Here is a 19393-nt window from a genome sequence, read left to right as displayed (position 1 = left end):
GGGGTGGAGGCTGTGTTGAGTGGGGGGGCTGTGGAGTGGGGGGGCTGTGTGGAGTGGGGGTGGGGGCTGTGTGGAGTGGGGGTGGGGGCTGTGTGGAGTGGGGGGGCTGTGTGGAGTGGGGGTGGGGGCTGTGTGGAGTGGGGGGGCTGTGTGGAGTGGGGGTGCTGTGAAAGGTGGGGGTGGGGGCTGTGTGGAGGGGGGTGCTATGTGGAGTGGGGGGGCTGTGTGGAGTGGGTGTGGGGGGGCTGTGTGGAGTGGGGGGGCTGTGTGGAGTGGGAGGGCTGTGTGGAGTGGGGGTGGGGGCTGTGTGGAGTGGGGGTGGGGGCTGTGTGGAGTGGGGGTGGGGGGGCTGTGTGGAGTGGGGGTGGGGGCTGTGTGGAGTGGGGGGGCTGTGTGGAGTGGGGGTGCTGTGTGGAGTGGGGGTGGGGGCTGTGTGGAGTGGGTGTGGGGGGGCTGTGTGGAGTGGGGGGGCTGTGTGGAGTGGGGGTGGGGGCTGTGTGGAGTGGGGGGGCTGTGTGGAGTGGGGGGGCTGTGTGGAGGGGGGTGCTGTGTGGAGTGGGGGTGGGGCTGTGTGGAGGGGGGTGCTGTGTGGAGTGGGGGTGGGGGCTGTGTGGAGTGGGGGTGGGGGCTGTGTGGAGTGGTGGTGGGGGCTGTGTGGAGTGGGGGGGCTGTGTGGAGTGGGGGTGCTGTGTGGAGTGGGGGTGGGGGCTGTGTGGAGTGGGGGTGGGGGCTGTGTGGAGTGGGGGTGGGGGCTGTGTGGAGTGGGGGGGCTGTGTGGAGTGGGGGTGCTGTGTGGAGTGGGGGTGGGGGCTGTGTGGAGTGGGGGTGTGTGCTGTGTGGAGTGGGGGTGGGGCTGTGTGGAGTGGGGGTGGGGGCTGTGTGGAGTGGGGGTGGGGGCTGTGTGGAGTGGGGGGGCTGTGTGGAGTGGGGGTGCTGTGTGGAGTGGGGGTGGGGGCTGTGTGGAGTGGGGGTGTGGGCTGTGTGGAGTGGGGGTGGGGGCTGTGTGGAGTGGGGGTGGGGGCTGTGTGGAGTGGGGGTCTGTGGAGTGGGGATGGGGGCTGTGTGGAGTGGGGGTGGGGGCTGTGTGGAGTGGGGGTGGGGGCTGTGTGGAGTGGGGGTGGGGGCTGTGTGGAGTGGGGGTGGGGGCTGTGTGGAGTGGGGGCTGTGTGGAGTGGGGGTGGGGGCTGTGTGGAGTGGGGGGGCTGTGTGGAGTGGGGGTGCTGTGTGGAGTGGGGGTCGGGGCTGTGTGGAGTGGGGGTGGGGGCTGTGTGGAGTGGGGGTGGGGGCTGTGTGGAGTGGGGGTCTGTGGAGTGGGGATGGGGGCTGTGTGGAGTGAGGGTGGGGGCTGTGTGGAGTGGGGGTGGGGGCTGTGTGGAGTGGGGGTGGGGGCTGTGTGGAGTGGGGGGGCTGTGTGGAGTGGGGGTGGGGGCTGTGTGGGTGGGGGGGCTGTGTGGAGTGGGGGTGCTGTGTGGAGTGGCGGTGGGGGCTGTGTGGAGTGGGGGTGGGGGGGCTGTGTGGAGTGGGGGTGCTGTGTGGAGTGGGGGTGGGGGCTGTGTGGAGTGGGGGGGCTGTGTGGAGTGGGGGGGCTGTGTGGAGTGGGGGGGCTGTGTGGAGGGGGGTGCTGTGTGGAGTGGGGGTGGGGCTGTGTGGAGGGGGGTGCTGTGTGGAGTGGGGGTGGGGGCTGTGTGGAGTAGGGGTGGGGGCTGTGTGGAGTGTGGGGGCTGTGTGGAGTGGGGGTGGGGGCTGTGTGGAGTGGGGGTGGGGGCTGTGTGGAGTGGGGGTGGGGGCTGTGTGGAGTGGGGGTGGGGGCTGTGTGGAGTGGGGGGGCTGTGTGGAGTGGGGGTGCTGTGTGGAGTGGTGGTGGGGGCTGTGTGGAGTGGGGGGGGCTGTGTGGAGTGGGGGTGGGGGCTGTGTGGAGTGGGGGGCTGTGTGGAGTGGGGGGGCTGTGTGGAGTGGGGGGTCTGTGTGGAGTGGGGGCAGGGGACACTAGGGGTCCCCACGCTCACCGCAGGCCCTGACCTCCTGTCTCCTTCCTCCCCTCTGCACCTGTGCATCTGGACAGAGGGAACGGCTGAGGAACATTGAGCGCATTTGCTTCTTGCTGCGAAAGGTCAGTGTGGTCTCCTGGGGGCGGGCAGGGGGGCTGGGGAGTGGGGTCCCGGGCGGCCCCTCCTGACGGGAAGCCGAGGTGGAAGGGGGGGAGGCTCCGGCACCGGGCACAGGTGCCGTGGAGACCCCAGGGAGAGCCCAGCGGGGCGTGAGTGTGTGCTCCACTCTTCAGATGCGTTAGCAGACGCCCACTGCTCTGGGCATCCCTGTGCACACTCTGTTCTTCAGAGGCATCTAAATGCTCCACAGAGCTTTGCTTCTGTCCTCCTTCCTGAATGTTCCACTCGGCATCCTCTGACAGGGTGATCATTTCTTCTCATTGTATGTGACTTCCTTGCTTATCTTGACGTAGCCTGGTCAGGAACTGTGGCCAGACCACAGCATGAGCTCTCGGCCAAGGTCCCAATGGCCAGAGCGCTGTGCCCTGTCCAAGGTCAACGCCAAAGCAGAAATGATCATGGCCACGCTCGAGTTTGCACATGCTTTGCATACATTTCTAGAACCCAGACTTTCTGTCCAGGAAACACTGTCCTGTAGGTGTCTTTTCCTGTTCTTTCCCTTTCTGTGGTCTCCTTCCTCACCCTCTCCTGCCTCCGTGGTTTCTGTGATGTTCCGTGTAACCGTGGAAGATAGGAGGGGAGAGTCGTCAGCGGGTCATAGTCACAGTTTGGGGATACCACATCTGCTGTGTCTCTGACTCTGACAGGCCGATGACTAAAGAAGAGAGGCATCCCTCTCCCAGTTTAACAGAGTCCTGGAGAGTCTTTCTTTAGAGCACACTATGCCGAGGCGGGATTGGTCTGGGTCGGGCTCTTCTCTGCACCCTCTTGAAGGAGGGGGGCGGTTGTACGTTAGATGGTCTCTTCATTCCTGGGTTCTATTTCTGGGCTGGCAGCCATCCAGATGTCTGCAGAATCTGTGGGCACCAGGGCCATGCTTTGACAGCTCCAGGTTTCCAGTTACCACACAGGTTGACTGAAGATTGGAGTTTCTTTAGAGCCTCCCAATGTTTATCTGCCACTGAAATACTGGATGGAAAATTCAAAATTTCCAAATATAGGGTCAGTACTGTCATTGCTGTCTGTGCTTCAGGGGTCCAGTGACCTACACTTACCCCCCTTTTGTTTAACAAACGGAGGCTGTGTAGGGTGGCTGCGTTCCGCAGTGGCTGGCCCTTGAGGTTATATGGGGTTCCTGTAATGTGCTTGATTTAGCACTTATTTAGGAAGGCTTGCTTGCAATCTGTACTGGAATAAGCAGGGACATGGTCGGTTTTGATAGTAGAGGGACGGCCATAGCAGCGAAGCAGGAGAGAAGATGGTTTCTCTGGATAAAAGCATAGCCCAAATAAAGCCAGAAAAGGTGTCAGCAGTGAAATGTATGAAATGTAATCGGCCAAAGGATGGGTAATGGGTGACATCCATTTGCCAGGTGTCACTGGGATTTAAACTGCTATGGTTGGTTCCAGGAGAAAATGAGGGTGGCGTAAGAGGAGCACAGGTAGGACAGGCTCAATAATGGATTGAGCCTGAGTGTGAGGAAAAGCAGCGTGTTGGCGTGGGTGAAACGGTGCCAGTCTGTAACTTGTGTGAAGGGAGATCAGCTGATCAACAAAATCACTTTCCTGGGACAAAAGGCAGTTGAGAATGAGCTCTAATACACATGGCAGAAAGGGAGGTTCTCTGAACTGCCTTCTGCAACCCAGTAAGAAGCAATCGGTGGGAGTTCCCAGTCCCTATTAAAGGAAGAGATGTGGCTGCGTATTGCAGCAGGCTCACCCTGTGGCTCTAGGTGGCAAGTAGCTCATTCTGCTGTGCACACTGACAGGAGCAGTTCATTATTTTTATTTTTGGACCAGAATAAGCTGCCTCGTTTTTTTTTACTTCCATCAGTTAAAGAGAGGTGCTTTTGAAATAGGATATTAACAATTCTTGGCAAAGTCCATTGAGTATTTTTTAGAAATGAGATTTTGCCTTTTGGATAATGACATCCGTATGTCCTAGATAGTTGGAAAGAGCTATCTGCCACAATACATTTTCCTGATGACGATTTCCAATCCCCTTATATGACACAGGAATAATGCCGTCTGGATCTTCACCTCATACGGTCTTAAGTGGTAGGTGTCCTTGAAGAATCCTGTGCCCTATCTTACCCAAATAAGTTTCTAATTTTTTATCGGAGTTGTTAGGGAGAAAAGCCCATTCTGTCCCTCCTCCCTGAATTAATCATCTAGATGGGACATGGAGACCTGAACTGGGGACCCGGCTGGGACTCCTACCACACCACAATGTTCACAAGTCATTGAGCGTCTTTAATGGATCTGTTCTGATTCGAATCTTCTGTGAGATAATCATGTGACCGGTTATCCTGGTTCAAAGATAAGGGAGGGGAGGGTCTTGGACTTTCTCCTCTGCTATTAACAGTCCTGAAGCTGACAGCCCTCCTGGAGTGTGAGAAGAGTTTCTCCAGCATGACCTCATGACCAACAATATATCACCCACAGAGGATAATTAATATAGGCATATGGGAAACATTCCGCCCAGGCCATAAGACAGCGCCTACTTAATTCTAACACAGAGTGGGGTTACTGAGCGTTCCCTGGGGCAGAGCTCTCCAGTGGGGTGGTAGCGTTGTGTGGGCTGTCTCCTGTTTACGCCGCCCTCTCAGTGACCATTTGGCCGGCGACCTCTTCGCACCGCTGTAGTATTCTCACGGTGGAGGATAGGCCAGAGGAGCAGTGCAGGTGCACCACACTGGGCACATGGGCAGCCCTGTGTGCAGAGGAGCAGTGCAGTTGCACCACACTGGACACATGGGAAGCCCTGTGTGCAGAGGAGGAGCAGTGCAGGTGCACCACACTGGGCACATGGGCAGCCCTGTGTGCAGAGGAGGAACAGTGCAGGAGCACCACACTGGACACATGGGCAGCCCTGTGTGCAGAGGAGCAGTGCAGGTGCACCACACTGGACACATGGGCAGCCCTGTGTGCAGAGGAGCAGTGCAGGTGCACCACACTGGGCACATGGGCAGCCCTGTGTGCAGAGGAGCAGTGCAGGTGCACCACACTGGACACATGGGCAGCCCTGTGTGCAGAGGAGCAGTGCAGGTGCACCACACGGGACACATGGGCAGCCCTGTGTGCAGAGGAGCAGTGCAGGTGCACCACACTGGACACATGGGGAACCCTGTGTGCAGAGGAGCAGTGCAGGTGCACCACACTGGACACATGGGCAGCCCTGTGTGCAGAGGAGGAGCAGTGCAGGTGCACCACACTGGGCACATGGGCAGCCCTGTGTGCAGAGGAGCAGTGCAGGTGCACCACACTGGGCGCATGGGCAGCCCTGTGTGCAGAGGAGGAGCAGTGCAGGTGCACCACACTGGACACATGGGCAGCCCTGTGTGCAGAGGAGCAGTGCAGGTGCACCACACTGGGCGCATGGGCAGCCCTGTGCGCAGAGGAGGAGCAGTGCAGGTGCACCACACTGGACACATGGGCAGCCCTGTGTGCAGAGGAGGAGCAGTGCAGGTGCACCACACTGGGCACATGGGCAGCCCTGTGTGCAGAGGAGGAACAGTACAGGTGCACCACACTGGACACATGGGCAGCCCTGTGTGCAGAGGAGCAGTGCAGGTGCACCACACTGGACACATGGGGAGCCCTGTGTGCAGAGGACCAGTGCAGGTGCACCACACTGGACACATAGGGAGCCCTGTGTGCAGAGGAGCAGTGCAGGTGCACCACACTGGGCACATGGGCAGCCCTGTGTGCAGAGGAGGAGCAGTGCAGGTGCACCACACTGGACACATGGGGAGCCCTGTGTGCAGAGGAGCAGTGCAGGTGCACCACACTGGGCACATGGGCAGCCCTGTGTGCAGAGGAGCAGTGCAGGTGCACCACACTGGACACATGGGCAGCCCTGTGTGCAGAGGAGGAGCAGTGCAGGTGCACCACACTGGGCACATGGGCAGCCCTGTGTGCAGAGGAGGAGCAGTGCAGGTGCACCACACTGGGCACATGGGCAGCCCTGTGTGCAGAGGAGGAGCAGTGCAGGTGCACCACACTGGGCACATGGGCAGCCCTGTGTGCAGAGGAGCAGTGCAGGTGCACCACACTGGACACATGGGCAGCCCTGTGTGCAGAGGAGCAGTGCAGGTGCACCACACTGGACACATGGGCAGCCCTGTGTGCAGAGGAGGAGGAGTGCAGGTGCACCACACTGGGCACATGGGCAGCCCTGTGTGCAGAGGAGGAGCAGTGCAGGTGTACCACACTGGGCACATGGGCAGCCCTGTGTGCAGAGGAGCAGTGCAGGTGCACCACACTGGACACATGGGCAGCCCTGTGTGCAGAGGAGCAGTGCAAGTGCACCACACTGGACACATGGGCAGCCCTGTGTGCAGAGGAGGAGCAGTGCAGGTGTACCACACTGGGCACATGGGCAGCACTGTGTGCAGAGGAGCAGTGCAGGTGCACCACACTGGACACATGGGCAGCCCTGTGTGCAGAGGAGCAGTGCAAGTGCACCACACTGGACACATGGGCAGCCCTGTGTGCAGAGGAGGAGGAGTGCAGGTGCACCACACTGGGCACATGGGCAGCCCTGTGTGCAGAGGAGGAGCAGTGCAGGTGTACCACACTGGGCACATGGGCAGCACTGTGTGCAGAGGAGCAGTGCAGGTGCACCACACTGGACACATGGGCAGCCCTGTGCACAGAGGAGGAGCAGTGCAAGTGCACCACACTGGGCACATGGGCAGCCCCTGTGTGCAGAGGAGCAGTGCAGGTGCACCACACTGGGCGCATGGGCAGCCCTGTGTGCAGAGGAGCAGTGCAGGTGCACCACACTGGGCACATGGGCAGCCCTGTGTGCAGAGGAGGAGCAGTGCAGGTGCACCACACTGGACACATGGGCAGCCCTGTGTGCAGAGGAGGAGCAGTGCAGGTGCACCACACTGGGCACATGGGCAGCCCTGTGTGCAGAGGAGCAGTGCAGGTGCACCACACTGGACACATGGGCAGCCCTGTGTGCAGAGGAGCAGTGCAGGTGCACCACACTGGGCACATGGGCAGCACTGTGTGCAGAGGAGGAGCAGTGCAGGTGCACCACACTGGACACATGGGCAGCCCTGTGTGCAGAGGAGCAGTGCAGGTGCACCACACTGGGCACATGGGCAGCACTGTGTGCAGAGGAGCAGTGCAGGTGCACCACACTGGGCACATGGGCAGCCCTGTGTGCAGAGGAACAGTGCAGGTGCACCACACTGGACACATGGGCAGCCCCTGTGTGCAGAGGAGGAGCAGTGCAGTTGCACCACACTGGACACATGGGCAGCCCCTGTGTGCAGAGGAGGAGCAGTGCAGGTGCACCACACTGGACACATGGGCAGCCCTGTGTGCAGAGGAGGAGCAGTGCAGGTGCACCACACTGGGCACATGGGCAGCTCTGTGTGCAGAGGAGCAGTGCAGGTGCACCACACTGGACACATGGGCAGCTCTGTGTGCAGAGGAGCAGTGCAGGTGCACCACACTGGACACATGGGCAGCCTCTGTGCACAGAGGTGGCTGCAGCTCTGGTTTCTGCCTGGAGTGCCAGCCCTCTCTGTGGCTCTGTCCTGGTTCTCTGGGAGCCCAGATCCGGGACGGTCCTGGGGTTTTAGCAGCGCCGGGGGCTGATGGGCAGTGTGGTGCACTGGGAATTGGAGCCCAGGCCAAGCCCTGCAATGCTGGGTGGAGGGGGCGTTTCTCTCTGTCCCCCAGGGTGTGTTTCAGAGGGCTACAGTTTTCTAAATGGTAAAAGCAGCGTTTGCCGCCGGATGCGGGGGTGGGCTGTCGCTGGCTCCTGACTCTAGCCCGCTCACGTCCTTCTTGGCACAAACTTTGCTTTTAGATGGACGTTCCTTTTCCAGGATGTAATGAGAAGTAAAAATTGTTTTCAACACCTCAAAGGCTCCTCCTTCCCAGTCCTTCTTCTTGCCCTTTGCTGAATTGCTGAAGAAGCAGGAAACATTTATGGATTGTGTTTGTAGGTCACAAAATGGGCCAGTATTACCAAGTCTAACAGTTCTTATTCTCAGGAGCACTGCCCCTCCCAAGAGACAAAAATAGAGGGTGCTGGGGCCCCATGGGGCCGGGGGTGATCTGGGGCTGTGGGAGGACTCACTGGGGGAGCTGGGGCTGTGGGAGCACTCACTGGGGGAGCTGGGGCTGTGGGAGCACTCACTGGGGGAGCTGGGGCTGTGGGAGGACTCACTGGGGGAGCTGGGGCTGTGGGAGCACTCACTGGGGGAGCTGGGGCTGTGGGAGCACTCACTGGGGGAGCTGGGGCTGTGGGAGGACTCACTGGGGGAGCTGGGGCTGTGGGAGGACTCACTGGGGGAGCTGGGGCTGTGGGAGCACTCACTGGGGGAGCTAGGGCTGTGGGAGCACTCACTGGGAGCTGTGGCTGTGGGAGCACTCACTGGGGGGAGCTGGGGCTGTGGGAGGACTCACTGGGGGAGCTGGGGCTGTGGGAGCACTCACTGGGGGAGCTGGGGCTGTGGGAGGACTCACTGGGGGAGCTGGGGCTGTGGGAGCACTCACTGGGGAGCTGGGGCTGTGGGAGCACTCACTGGGGGAGCTGGGGCTGTGGGAGCACTCACTGGGGGAGCTGGGGCTGTGGGAGCACTCACTGGGGGAGCTGGGGCTGTGGGAGGACTCACTGGGGGACCTGGGGCTGTGGGAGAACTCACTGGGGGAGCTGGGGCTGTGGGAGGACTCACTGGGGGAGCTGGGGCTGTGGGAGCACTCACTAGGGGACCTGGGGCTGTGGGAGGACTCACTGGGGGAGCTGGGGCTGTGGGAGCACTCACTGGGGGAGCTGGGGCTGTGGGAGCACTCACTGGGGGAGCTGGGGCTGTGGGAGCACTCACTGGGGGAGCTGGGGCTGTGGGAGCACTCACTGGGGGAGCTGGGGCTGTGGGAGCACTCACTGGGGGAGCTGGGGCTGTGGGAGGACTCACTGGGGGAGCTGGGGCTGTGGGAGGACTCACTGGGGGAGCTGGGGCTGTGGGAGCACTCACTGGGGGAGCTGGGGCTGTGGGAGCACTCACTGGGGGAGCTGGGGCTGTGGGAGGACTCACTGGGGGAGCTGGGGCTGTGGGAGCACTCACTGGGGGAGCTGGGGCTGTGGGAGCACTCACTGGGGGAGCTGGGGCTGTGGGAGGACTCACTGGGGGAGCTGGGGCTGTGGGAGCACTCACTGGGGGAGCTGGGGCCGTGGGAGCACTCACAGGCTGTGCTCTGTCCACCCTCTCTCCCTCGGTCTGGACTGTTCTCTGCCTTTCTCTCAGACACTGTTCTACCCCATTCCTCTTAATCCTTTATGTTATTTATCTCTGCTGAGTTTTCTTCATCCACAGCATCAAACCGACGCCTCCTGGCTTTCCTGCGCATGAAACAAACATGTGCATTTACTAGGGAGGGAGGCGCCCAGGCTCAGGGGCCAGCAGCAGGTGACATGACCCCGGCAGGTGGCGCTACCCGCCTGGGGTCTGACTTAATGTGCAGCCTCCAGTCAGAGGCTGAGGATGCTGGGGGCCTCTGGGGGCCTCTACCCTTCACGGGCACAGTGACCCAGGCACAAGCTGAGGGCCGGTATGCGTCAGGTGGGGTGTGAAGCATGGCGGCCTTCCAGAAATCATCAGTCTTGGTGCTGGCGCTCCTTCAAGGAGACCTGTGGTCCACAGAGGGCCTGTGGCAGAGGTGGCTGGAGGTTGTTGTGTGGAGGCTGAGGCCTCTTCCTAACTCGAGCCTGCCTCTCTACCTCCTTCAGCTGGTGCTGCCCGAGTACGCCACCCACAGCCTCTTCTGCGTCATGTTCCTGTGTGCTCAGGAGTGGCTCAGCCTGGGACTCAATGTCCCCTTGCTTTTCTACCACTTCTGGAGGTACGTGTAGGGCCGAGGCAGGGGGGGGCGCCTTTCCTGGCCCAGCCACTGGTACCTTCCTCCCCCTCCCCCCCCCCCCCCGGCCCCCCTCCCGCAGGCTGTGTGAAGCAGCAAGTCAGTGAGGGAGGGAGCCCTTCACACAGGCTCCATTGCTTATAGCCCCAGACCTATAGGTCAGAACTAGAAGCAACCACAGTACTATTGCCAAAAGACCCCCAAGCCAAACCAGCCAAAATGCTTATGCATAAAAAGTGTGGTATGTCCATACACTGGCATATTATCTGGCAGTGAAAAGCTTCACAGTCACTTTATAGGATTCCATTGACGTGAGATGTTCAGACAGAAACTAAAGGTGGTTTCCAGGAGGAAGCAGGAGAGGGCTGACTGCTAACGGGTGCAGAGCTCCTTTCCAGGGAGAAAAAAATGATCTGAAATCAGGCAGTTCTGCTGGGGGCAAAACTCTAAGCCCCAGGTAATTGTATACTTTAAAATGATGAAGTTTGTGGGATGCAAATATATTTCAGTTTTTTAAAAAAAACACCTACCAGACGGGCTGGATTTTCTGGGACAGTTCTGGTTTCAAACCTTCTGTGCCTCACTAAGACCATGCGTCAGATCTTGTGACTTTGTAAAATGCAGTCTGCATATGGATCTAAGTGGCAGGGAGGAGAATATGAACTCTTCCCTGTAGACTCCCTTTCCTGAAGACTTTCCCTTCCTTGAAGACTTTCCCTTCCCTGAAGACTCCTTCCTGAAGACTCCAGACTTATTGGAGACTGAAGAGTACCCTTTGGTTGCTGAGATGCAGCTTGCTGAAGTTTCTCCTCCCCCTACAGCACTTGCTTCACAGACATTGTACCCAATGTTCTTTTGCTGTTCTGTGGCCCTTCTGCAGTCCTGTCCAAATAAGTTCCAGAAAACGACTCTGCACTCATGGGAACATGATGGCCCTCCACACTGAGGGCAGAAGACACTTAATCCAAAGCAATTAAATGCAGTAGTAGGTAGAGTGCAGGTTTAGTGGAAGGAGAGGGTGATGTGGTTCTGTGCCTTGACCACCCTCCCAGCTCTGCTGCCTCTTCCTGAGTCCTCCCTGGGGACACCAGGGACATGTTTCCCCTTCTGTTAGGGTATCTGCTGGGTGGGTGGAGACAACTGATGTGGGTGGATCTGGTGTTGGAGGAGTTTCTGTTTCACCTGTTTGGAGTAGTGGCAGAGCCACAAGTGGTGGTGTGGCCTGTGGCTTGAGGACTGCAGAGGGCCACCGCTGGACATGAGGAGAGGCCACAGCTGGACATGAGGAGAGGCCACCACTGGACATGAGGAGAGGCCACGGCTGGACAGGAGTGAGGAGAGGCCACGGCTGGACATGAGGAGAGGCCACGGCTGGACATGAGGAGAGGCCACGGCTGGACAGGAGTGAGGAGAGGCCACGGCTGGACATGAGGAGAGGCCACGGCTGGACAGGAGTGAGGAGAGGCCACGGCTGGACATGAGGAGAGGCCACAGCTGGACGTGAGGAGATGCCACAGCTGGACATGAGGAGAGGCCACGGCTGGACATGAGGAGAGGCCACGGCTGGACGTGAGGAGAGGCCACGGCTGGACAGGAGTGAGGAGAGGCCACGGCTGGACATGAGGAGAGGCCACAGCTGGACGTGAGGAGATGCCACAGCTGGACATGAGGAGAGGCCACGGCTGGACATGAGGAGAGGCCACGGCTGGACGTGAGGAGAGGCCACGGCTGGACGTGAGGAGAGGCCACAGCTGGACATGAGGAGAGGCCACGGCTGGACATGAGGAGAGGCCACGGCTGGATGTGAGGAGAGGCCATGGCTGGACGTGAGGAGAGGCCACGGCTGGACATGAGGAGAGGCCACGGCTGGACAGGAGTGAGTAGAGGCCACGGCTGGACATGAGGAGAGGCCACGGCTGGACATGAGGAGAGGCCACGGCTGGACAGGAGAGGCCACCGCTGGACAGGAGTGAGAGGAGGCCACGGCTGGACATGAGGAGAGGAGGCCACGGCTGGACAGGAGAGGAGGCCACCGCTGGACATGAGGAGAGGCCACCGCTGGACATGAGGAGAGGCCACCGCTGGACAGGAGTGAGGAGAGGCCACGGCTGGACATGAGGAGAGGCCACAGCTGGACGTGAGGAGAGGCCACAGCTGGACGTGAGGAGAGGCCATGGCTGGATGTGAGGAGAGGCCACGGCTGGACAGGAGTGAGGAGAGGCCACAGCTGGACATGAGAAGAGGCCACGGCTGGACGTGAGGAGAGGCCACTGCTGGACATGAGGAGAGGCCACGCCTGGACATGAGGAGAGGCCACGGCTGGACATGAGGAGAGGCCACGGCTGGACATGAGGAGAGGCCACAGCTGGACAGGAGTGAGGAGAGGCCACAGCTGGACAGGAGTGAGGAGAGGCCACGGCTGGACATGAGGAGAGGCCACGGCTGGACGTGAGGAGAGGCCACGGCTGGATGTGAGGAGAGGCCATGGCTGGACGTGAGGAGAGGCCACGGCTGGACATGAGGAGAGGCCACGGCTGGACAGGAGTGAGTAGAGGCCACGGCTGGACATGAGGAGAGGCCACGGCTGGACATGAGGAGAGGCCACGGCTGGACAGGAGAGGCCACCGCTGGACAGGAGTGAGAGGAGGCCACGGCTGGACATGAGGAGAGGAGGCCACGGCTGGACAGGAGAGGAGGCCACCGCTGGACATGAGGAGAGGCCACCGCTGGACATGAGGAGAGGCCACCGCTGGACAGGAGTGAGGAGAGGCCACGGCTGGACATGAGGAGAGGCCACAGCTGGACGTGAGGAGAGGCCACAGCTGGACGTGAGGAGAGGCCATGGCTGGACGTGAGGAGAGGCCACGGCTGGACAGGAGTGAGGAGAGGCCACAGCTGGACATGAGAAGAGGCCACGGCTGGACGTGAGGAGAGGCCACTGCTGGACGTGAGGAGAGGCCACGCCTGGACATGAGGAGAGGCCACGGCTGGACATGAGGAGAGGCCACGGCTGGACATGAGGAGAGGCCACAGCTGGACAGGAGTGAGGAGAGGCCACAGCTGGACAGGAGTGAGGAGAGGCCACGGCTGGACATGAGGAGAGGCCACGGCTGGACAGGAGGAGAGGCCACAGCTGGACAGGAGTGAGGAGAGGCCACGGCTGGACGTGAGGAGAGGCCACGGCTGGACATGAGGAGAGGCCACCGCTGGACAGAGGAGAGGCCACCGCTGGACAGAGGAGAGGCCACCGCTGGACAGAGGAGAGGCCACGGCTGGACATGAGGAGAGGCCATGGCTGGACGTGAGGAGAGGCCACCACTGGACATGAGAGGCCACAGCTGGACATGAGGAGAGGCCATGGCTGGGCATGAGGAGAGGCCACAGCTGGACCATGAGGAGAGGCCACGGCTGGACATGAGGAGAGGCCACAGCTGGACATGAGGAGAGGCCACGGCTGGACATGAGGAGAGGCCACAGCTGGACATGAGGAGAGGCCACGGCTGGACATGAGGAGAGGCCACCGCTGGAAAGGAGTGAGGAGAGGCCACAGCTGGACAGGAGTGAGGAGAGGCCACGGCTGGACAGGAGTGAGGAGAGGCCATGGCTGGACAGGAGTGAGGAGAGGCCACCACTGGACAGGAGTGAGGAGAGGCCACGGCTGGACAGGAGTGAGGAGAGGCCACCGCTGGACAGGAGTGAGGAGAGGCCACGGCTGGACAGGAGTGAGGAGAGGCCATGGCTGGACAGGAGTGAGAAGAGGCCACCGCTGGACAGGAGTGAGGAGAGGCCACGGCTGGACAGGAGTGAGGAGAGGCCACCGCTGGACAGGAGTGAGGAGAGGCCACAGCTGGACAGGAGTGAGGAGAGGCCACCGCTGGACAGGAGTGAGGAGAGGCCACAGCTGGACAGGAGTGAGGAGAGGCCACGGCCGGACAGGAGTGAGGAGAGGCCACCGCTGGACAGGAGGAGAGGCCACCGCTGGACAGGAGTGAGGAGAGGCCACAGCTGGATAGGAGTGAGGAGAGGCCACGGCTGGACAGGAGTGAGGAGAGGCCACGGCTGGACAGGAGGAGAGGCCATGGCTGGACAGGAGTGAGGAGAGGCCACGGCTGGACAGGACTGCTGAGGGGCCCCTGCTGGACAGGAGTGAGGAGAGGCCACGGCTGGACAGGAGTGAGGAGAGGCCACCGCTGGACAGGAGTGAGGAGAGGCCACGGCTGGACAGGAGTGAGGAGAGGCCATGGCTGGACAGGAGTGAGGAGAGGCCACCGCTGGACAGGAGTGAGGAGAGGCCACGGCTGGACAGGAGTGAGGAGAGGCCACGGCTGGACAGGAGTGAGGAGAGGCCACCGCTGGACAGGAGTGAGGAGAGGCCACAGCTGGACAGGAGTGAGGAGAGGCCACGGCCGGACAGGAGTGAGGAGAGGCCACGGCTGGACAGGAGGAGAGGCCATGGCTGGACAGGAGTGAGGAGAGGCCACGGCTGGACAGGACTGCTGAGGGGCCCCTGCTGGACAGGACTGTGGAGGGGCCATGGTGGGACATGGTTGCGGTGAATGCTCCATCAGGAGTGCTGGCTGGGATGACATCGGGGTCCCCGGGCTTCAGAGTCCATGACCTCTTTCCTGCAGGTACTTCCACTGTCCAGCAGACAGCGCAGAGCTGGCTTACGACCCACCTGTAGTCATGAACGCAGATACCTTGAGCTACTGCCAGAAGGAGGCCTGGTGTAAGCTGGCCTTCTACCTCCTGTCCTTCTTCTACTACCTGTACTGGTGAGTCGGGGACGAGGCTCCAGATGTAGGAGAGCTGGAAGGAGGTTCAGACGAGCCTCCCTTGGGAGAAGGACTTGGGAGGAGGGCCCATGAGAAGGTAGGAGGTCCTGGGAGGAGGCCCTGGAAGGAGGGCTCAGGAGGAGACTATTCTAGGAGACTCATGGAGAAGGACAGTGCTCTGGAGGTCCTAGGAGATTCATGGAGGAGGACAGTGCTCTGGAGGTTCTAGGAGATTCATGGAGGAGGACAGTGCTCTGGAGGTCCTAGGAGATTCATGGAGGAGGACAATGCTCTGGAGGTCCTAGGGGATTCATGGAGGAGGACAGTGCTCTGGAGGTCCTAGGAGACTCATGGAGGAGGACAGTGTTCTGGAGGTCAAAGGAGATTCATAGAAGAGGACAATGCTTTGGGAGGTTCTAGGAGATTCATGGAGGAGGACAGTGTTCTGGGGGTTCTAGCAGATTCATGAGGTAGGCAGTGATCTGGGGGTTCTAGAAATCTCATGGGGTTTATTACGTCACTGGTGTTTGCTGCATCCCATCCTCCTGCTGTTGAGAGAGCTCCTCTGGGTGTATCTGCAGTGTCCTGACCTGCCTTACATCACTGGCGCTTGCCGGCAGTCTTGCCACACTCTCCATGGCTTCCCATGGCTTTCCTCCACGAGGCAGCAAGTCCTGTGTAAGCGCAGGGTGAGTGAGCTGAGGTGAAGAGCTGCACCCCGAGCTCAGTGTCGCAAGGGACAGACTGGCTGGCAGAGGGCCGAGCGGCGTGCCACGGAACTGTGGCTCACTCGCAGCCTAGGGGTGGGGTGGAGGGCCTCTCCTTTGGTTTGCTCCTTAGGCATCCCGTTTTCTGTGTGGTGAGCTGAAGTGCCTGTAGAGGAGCGGAGTGTGTGTCCCTCCTGGCGGTGGTGGGCACACTCATGGACCACGCTCTGAGTGCCTTTTTTATTTTTGGGGTCTGGTCGTGGGGCCTGAACTCTGGGCCTGGGCGCTGTCCCTCAGCTCTTCAGCTCAAGGCTAGCGCTCTACCACTGGAGCCACAGCACCACTTCTGGCTTTTTTTTGTTTTTGCTTATGTGGTGCTGAGGAATTGAACCCAGGGCCTCAGGCATGCAAGGCAAGCGCTTTACCACTGAGCCACCTTCCCAGCCCTCTGAATGCCTTTATTACACAGGAGGACCAGGGATCGTCCTGAGAACTCATTTTGCCCGTTTACCTGAAGGACTGTGTTGGCTCGTCACCGGCAGTGCTGGTGGTCTTTACTCTGATCTCCAGCTGTAACACAGAATACAACGCCTTCTGTGGGGCCATTTTGAGCCCAGGGCAGCAGCTGGTGGCATGGAGAACCTGCTGAACCCCCAAACACCCCGTGGCCCCAGAGACATGCCCTGCCGCAGCAGGCAACAGACCATCCAGGGCCCAGCAAGGTACCCGGGAGCAATGGCTTTTTCCATCCCAGCGACCAGCCACCAGCGCGCTGTGCTAACCAGCGTTCATTTGCGTGGAGGGAGCAGGGAGGAGCTGATGTGGGCCGTCAGGACAGGAATGGGGCTGAAGTCTCTGCCCAGAGCCCCCGTGGCCCCTGCTAATGCTGCTTCTCCTTTGTTCACAGCATGATCTACACCCTGGTGAGCTCCTAAGGCAAAGACCACACCATCAGAGATGGAGAGGCTGAGGCCCCGGCACTTTGCCCTCAAGTTGCAAGCCCGGCCGGTGTGATGAGCAGCAGACAGCTCTGTGTGTGTGCTGTTGCCCATCTGCCATGGTCTCTGCCCCGTGGCAGGTGCCAGAGCCCCACACCTCCCTTGAGAGCCTGCCGCAGCTGCTTCTGGATCCACTCCACAGAACAGCTCCTGCCACCCTCCCGGACATGGAGACCGGAAGGCAGAGGGTGTGGCTGGGTCCAGAGCCTGGGGGCCAGGCCAAGCTTGACCAAGGGCAGCCGTGCGGGGATGGCTGGCCACCTGGAGGGTGCTGCAGCCTCTCCATCTGCGGCTGAAGGCTGCGGGGCCTCCCGCGGTGGCCAGCGGGGCAGGCGGTGCAGTCTGCTCTCTGAGAGCGGGGTGGTTATGTCTGAGAGGAGTGGGGCGGGAGTTGGCAGGCCACACCCAGCGTTGCCGTGGGGCCTGGAGGGAGCCAGTGGAAGATGGATTTTGTAAACATTTGCACATGTTCAAGATGCAAGTTCACCATCACAGGAGGCACCAAACCTGCCAGCGCCATCTAGTGCAAGCCAGCAGTGCGCATCCAAGCCGCCTTTCCACAAAGGCTCAAGGAGGGTCCAGCCGGCAAATCCCGGGACGCTTTGTGTGCTGGGGCCAGGGAGGGCGTAATTACCACGCTGTCCTCAGTTCAGGGTGCAGGAGCATTGGCCCTGATCAGGTCAGGATGGGGACATCAGCTGGTTTGGAATTTCCTGCTGGCTTCTCTCCTTTGCCGGCCCGGAGCTGTGTGGGGCTTGGATTTTGATGATGGTTGAATTGGGCACAGTGCTTTTCACCCATTCCCTTGGTTTTCTTCTGTTTGACACATACATGCTATTTTTACTTGTGCCCAGTGGGCGTCTGAAGCCACGACTCAGGCTTGTGAATGGTGGTAGTGTAACAGGCTGTGTGCCTGTGTAATATATGTACACCAGGGACTTCTACCCCCCACCCCACCCCTGCCTGTGCCCCTCCCCCCATGCCCCTCCCCTCCTCCAGTGCCCCCCTTCCCCTCCCCACTGTGCCCCTCCCCTCCCCCGTGCCCCTCCCCTCCCCCTGTGCCCCTCCCCCGGTGCCCCTCCCCTCCCCCCTGTGCCCCTCCCCTCCCCCGGTGCCCCTCCCCCCTGTGCCCTTCCCCCCATGCCCCTCCCCTCCCCCGTGCCCTTCCCCTCCCCCGGTGCCCCTCCCCCCTGTGTCCCTACCTACCTGTCTCCCCTGGCCCTGTCTCAGGTGCCTTCCTCCCTGGTGGTGGAAGAGGTGTGGTGCTTCTCAAAGTTCTGTGGGAAGTGAGACACAGGCCTCTGTGGGGCAGGGGCGGGAAGCTGGAGAGGCCCAGGCTGGGTGGGGGCAGGGGTGGGAAGCTGGAGAGGCCCAGGCTGGGTGGGACAGGTGGGCCTTTGGGGGCCAGGGGGCAGATGCCGCCTCCGCACGCCTCCACCTTCAGGGCTGCTGGGTCCCCCAGGAGCCCTCTCATCGTCACCCCCAGAACAAGTCTCCGGTTTCAGGATGAGGGCAGCGAATCTGGGCGACTTCTCCCCGTGAAGCTGAGGGTTTGTTCACACTTGGGTTCATATTGGAGGCTGGAGCGCACAAGGATGGTTAAAGTGGCCGGACTGGGCGTGCTGACCCGTATCAGAATAGCACCATCTCAAGCACAAAGCAGTGAATAAAACGAAGCCGCGCTCACTGGACGGCTGCTGGGCCGGGCCGTCTCCCCACGCGCACAGCTCCCTGTCTGGAGGCACACAGTTGGCGGCATGCGGTGCTCCCCCCGCCACCCCCCCCCCTCGCTGTGCTGCCCACAAGCTCAGACCCCCTCTGCAGCAGTGGAGTCGGCTGCGTGCTGAGCCGCACACATGGCCTCATGCGTCCCGCCAGTCCTGCAAGGCTGAGCTCTGCTCACAGAGGAGGCAGGAGGGGAGGGAGGGCGTCAGCGGTGACCCTCTGGCCTTCCCTGCACATAGCAGGGGTGTTCGCAGGGCGATGGAGGGCCTGGTTTCAGGACACAGGAGCACGTCAGCCCTGTGCCCCGTGGGGCTCCAGTCTCTTCCTCCTGCCCCGTGTGCAGGGCTGGCTGTGCTCAGGCCCCGGGCGCCAGGTTCTGAGGAAGGAAGCTGGCGCTGTCTGTAGAGGAAGAAACCCCGAACCGCGCCACAGATGCCCCACTAATGGTCTGAAGAGATGATCACCTTCCATGAGCCCAGTAAGAGGAGACAGAGAGATTGAGAAACCACTACCTCAGCACCTGCTCCTACTAAGTCTTAAGAAGTCAGGAATGCAGCCACCTGCGCCCAGGCAGAACCTTCCACTGAACCAGACGCAGAGCGGCAGCCGCATTCAGCATTAGAATTTGTTTTTTGAGACAATTTCATAAAAATAGAACGGAAAAGAAAGACACATGCATCACTGTACAGGTGGAAAAGCATCTCTGGAAAACACAGAGAAGTGGAAATTTGAGGACCACTGAGTTCCGCGGTGCAGCCGGGCGCAGGGGCAAGCAGGAGAGCCGGGCGCAGGGGCAAGCGGGAGAGCCGGGCGCAGGGGCAAGCGGGAGAGCCGGGCGCAGGGGCAAGCGGGAGAGCCGGGCGCAGGGGCAAGCGGGAGAGCCGGGCGCAGGGGCAAGCGGGAGAGCCGGGCGCAGGGGCAAGCGGGAGAGCCGGGCGCAGGGGCAAGCGGGAGAGCCGGGCGCAGGGGCAAGCGGGAGAGCCGGGCGCAGGGGCAAGCGGGAGAGCTGGGTTTGTCTCACTGGGAACAGGTGACAGAATGAGTGCTCACAGTAGCAGCACAAGTACCACAGGCTGCCCAACGGCCCTAACGGCAAAACTGCACACCACATCCATAGAAGCTACACAAATGTTACCGAGA

The 19393-nt window shown here is 61.0% G+C and overlaps 1 protein-coding gene across 3 annotated transcripts in view; it reads left to right on the top strand.

Annotated features, from left to right (window-relative positions):
* Window positions 1-16465, top strand: part of Cnih3 (cornichon family AMPA receptor auxiliary protein 3) — a 39817-nt gene extending 23352 nt beyond the window's left edge. The window contains exons 3-6 of one of the 3 annotated variants that reach the window (XM_042672410.1): window positions 2063-2110; window positions 9921-10033; window positions 14680-14823; window positions 16438-16465. In XM_042672410.1, the coding sequence (XP_042528344.1) occupies window positions 2063-2110; window positions 9921-10033; window positions 14680-14823; window positions 16438-16465 (333 nt within the window). The remainder of the gene's footprint in view (window positions 1-2062; window positions 2111-9920; window positions 10034-14679; window positions 14824-16437) is intronic. The other 2 variants (XM_042672411.1, XM_042672412.1) reach the window with 2 other exon arrangements.
* The last annotated feature ends 2928 nt before the right edge of the window (window positions 16466-19393 follow it).

This window comes from Dipodomys spectabilis, unplaced genomic scaffold (genome assembly GCF_019054845.1).
Source record: "Dipodomys spectabilis isolate Male_0828 unplaced genomic scaffold, ASM1905484v1 ptg000706l, whole genome shotgun sequence".
Classification (NCBI taxonomy): Eukaryota; Metazoa; Chordata; class Mammalia; order Rodentia; family Heteromyidae; genus Dipodomys; species Dipodomys spectabilis.
The sequence above is the reverse complement of the archived record's forward strand: the minus strand, read 5'-3'. Positions and strand labels throughout refer to the sequence as shown.